Here is a 3,735-nt window from a genome sequence, read left to right on the forward strand (position 1 = left end):
TATATTTTATTGCATATATTTTTTATATACAGCTGGTAGCTCAACAAGCAACCTGCACATGGAACATACTGGGAGCATGAAGATGGAAAAATGGGTATCTCCCAGTGACTGACTTTGCTTGCACAGTGTATGGAAACTGCTTAAAATAAGTGGAAAAACCTATAGATGGGGAGATTTCAGCCTGATGCAAAGTTACCTAAAGGCAAGGAAAGCTGCTTTTAAATGGTTTTGGGTCAGGTCCACTGAGCACTGAAATAAATCCCACATAACTGAGGATTTTCCTGCTCTTTCCCACAGGCAGGGAGCCAGAATTGGCACTGGACTGACTCTGGATATCCACCTGGAAGGCCAGGGTTGGTTTATGCACAAATTCTCTTTCCTATCTATATTTTAAACTTTTCCTTCTAGAACCTTCCAGCTGTGGGAAGTTCTCTGCCTGGAACTGTCCTTTGCCAATGTGCCATATTTAAAAATCAATATCTACAAAGAATCTTAAGTTAATAATAATCTACAGTGGCAGGCTTATAGCAGAATAACTTTATACTTTGGGTGTAAATCATTTTATTGTCCATTTCTATATATTTTGGGCATCACAGTGCTATAATAATACTCTTTCAACACTTATATCCTTACCATAAACTACTGATATCATAGTTCTGGTACCTTTTATCCTCATGAACATGTTTCTTGCAGTCCTGAAGTGGGATTTGATCCTTCAATTCTTGAAAACTGGCATTAAAAGCAGATGAAATGTTTGAAATGTTTGAAATGTTCCTCTGTTTTGGATTTGCTTGGCCACTGGTCCTTGCAAAATGCTGCCCAGGGATGTGGTGGGGTGAATGTGGAATTCCAGGTGGAGATTCTTGCTGATATTTCTTGTTCTCCTTGCTGGTGTCTGCTGGGCTGCAGTGCTGGGATGTGGGATGAGCAGGCCAGGGAGATGTGGGAAAGCCTTGGTTAACAAAATGTCTCGAATTTGGGGAATTATTGAAGCCAGTGTTGGATTTTGCTGCTGGATCAGCAGCAGGATTGGGGTGCAGACATTCCTGCAGGGCAGTGTCCTTGTCCTGCTCCTCTGCACTGGGAGCAGCCTGAAATCCTGGTGTTTGCTGGGAATTGTGGTGCCAAGGCTTTGGTTCTGCTGCTCTCCCTGGTGCTTGTTGGCTGCCATTCCTTGGAAAATCCTTGCCATCGAGACTCCAGGTGGGTTTTGTTTTCTCTTTCTGGGAGAACTTATTGTGCTGATCCTGAAACAAGTCACCAAAAGTGGGGTGAGCTTCAGTTTAGGTGTTCAACAGGAGCCCTTAAATGCACAGGACTGCCTCTTCCCAACCCTGGGGACTGTCAACCTAGAGAAAATCATTCAAAAATCAAAGCAACTCTTGGATTTTGTTCCCTAACGAAAGTAAACTGTCCCAAATTTCAGGGAAAGATGGCTTTGTACAAAGCAAACTGTCCCAAATTTCAGGGAAAGGTGGCTTTGTAGAAAGCAAACTGTCCCAAATTTCAGGGAAAGGTGGCTTTGTACAAAGCAAACTGTCCCAAATTTCAGGGAAAGATGGCTTTGTACAAAGCAAACTGTCCCAAATTTCAGGGAAAGGTGGCTTTGTACAAAGTAAACTGTCCAATATTTTGTGAAAGATGGCTTTGTACAAAGCAAACTGTCCCAAATTTCAGGGAAATATGGCTTTCTACACACTATTAGACTGATCCACAGCAGGAACAGACTGATGTCAATCATATGAATGATTTTATTTCTAAACCTCCTCCCTGCCTGTACCCCACAAAACATAACCCAGATGATAAGAAACCATTTCAGAGTTTAACCACCCCAGGGCTGCTGTTGTGAGCTGAACTGCCCTGCTCTAAATCTGGAGTTTATTTAAGATTTATCCCTTTCCAATTACAGCGTCAGGTGTTGCCCACTTGGAGGGAAGACACGGGGACACACAAATCCATTCTCAGCCCATTTAATCTTTGTCGGGGCTGAAATCCTCCATTTCATCCTCCTGTCTCTCCAGGGTTCTTTTGTCAGCAACACTTGCAGTCAGCACATGGCATATGCACTCAGAATAACTGCTTAATGGTAGGAATTAAATCCACATATAGACCAGGGGGGTTTGGTGAAAGCTTTAGCACTGGGCAGTCCTGCCTCCTGCAGCCCACGGGGTGGATTTGTTAGCTCAACCTTTACTCTGACAATCCACGTCGTGCCACTGCTGCCAAACTGGGAGCAGGCCAAAGTTTTCCCATTTAAACACCCTGAAATTCCAGATATATGAAGCAGATCTGTCCAGATGAACAGCAGCCTAAAAATCCTGTTTGTGCTTTGCAGAGGTGCAGCCTCCAGTGTGAACAGCTGGGAATTTAAGCAGTGCCTGGATTACCTCAAATAGTTGAGAATAACCAGGTTTGCCAGAAATAATGGCAGTTGGCTGGTTCTGGAGCTCCTCTTTTGTCATCAGTGATCAGAACCTGGTCTCTTCAGTGCTCCAAAGACTCACAGTGCATTGGTTTAAAGCCAGCAGAAAACAGATTTATGTGTACAGAGGAGGTGAGTCCAACTACTTCTACTTGTAGCATTTTCTGGTTTGTGGTGACTTTTGATTTTCATAGAGATTTTAGGGGACAAATAAGGCAGCAGTGACTGAGTTCTAGCTCAGAATCCTCATAAACCATCAAGCATGACCATGTACCATTGTGATTTTGCATTATTATCAACTAAATAATGTCATAAATCAACTAAATAATGCCATAAATAGGCGAAATTCTTTAAGCTCAGAATTCCTTGGTATTTGGGATCCCTTTTGCTTTAAAAATATTCACTCCATAAAGCACATGCACTAAATTTTGGTGATTACCTATTGATAAATATTCAGGGATTTACAGTCAGTCATCAGTACTTTAAAAGTAACAAGGTGACAGCTTTAAATATCCAAACTTCAATGATTTTACATATATATTTCAGTAATTAAATTCTATCCAAACGGAACCTTGAGCTGCTGTCCTTTCAGGTTGTCTTCAGGCTTCTTTTTCACAGTCTGGGGTGGTGGTTCTTCCTCATCAACTGTTTTAGGATCTGTAACCTGAAAATTGAGAATGTTTATGGCAACAGCCCAAAGAAATGAAAGGCTTTAAAAGTCTAGGGGAAAGAATGAGCAATAATTCACCCCCTATTAAAACTAAAATGCTGAAGTTAGGCATTATATAATAGGCAACAAGAAAACAAATGGTTAGAAGAGAAAAGGAAGCAAAAATCCTGTTAACAGTGGTGTGGTATTAGGGAGTGCTCCTTCTACTTTTAAGGGGAAGAGAGGAAAAGAAAATTGCAGGAAGTTTGCAGCACAGAAACCTCCTTGTGAGCCTCCAGTGTCTGGGCTGCTCCATTTCTAGGAGTGGATGCACCTAATGACAGAAAAACAACCAGAAACCATCCCTGGCCAAGCAATCAGACACTGATGGATGATACACCCCCCCTCTGCCAGGGCCTGAGCAAGTCCTGCAGAAAGAGATGGCAAAACACAGTAATAGTGGGAGGAAAGGGCAGGGGGAGATGCAGGAATAAAGCATCCAACACATGTAACCTGGCAAAATAAGCTCACAGACAAGAACACCTTCACGTGGCCACAGCTGGGGGAGCAGGATGGGAGCTGCAAATCTGATTTGAACCATTTTTTGCCCGGTGATGCCCTTGTAAATGCAGCAATAATGAACATTTTCCTTGAAAGCATCATT

General features: G+C 42.5%; 1 protein-coding gene across 1 annotated transcript in view; it reads right to left on the reverse strand.

The window, feature by feature from the left end:
* The window catches only part of JHY (junctional cadherin complex regulator), a 16,204-nt gene that overhangs the window by 5,121 nt on the left and 7,348 nt on the right, over positions 1-3,735 (reverse strand). The window contains exons 3-4 of the mRNA XM_029962062.1: positions 2,994-3,086; positions 634-1,247 (exon numbers count right to left, since the gene is read on the reverse strand). Of these exons, the coding sequence (XP_029817922.1) occupies positions 634-1,247; positions 2,994-3,086 (707 nt within the window). The remainder of the gene's footprint in view (positions 1-633; positions 1,248-2,993; positions 3,087-3,735) is intronic.

Source organism: Manacus vitellinus, unplaced genomic scaffold, assembly GCF_001715985.3.
Source record: "Manacus vitellinus isolate BGI_N305 unplaced genomic scaffold, ASM171598v3 scaffold_41_pilon, whole genome shotgun sequence".
NCBI lineage: Eukaryota > Metazoa > Chordata > Aves > Passeriformes > Pipridae > Manacus > Manacus vitellinus.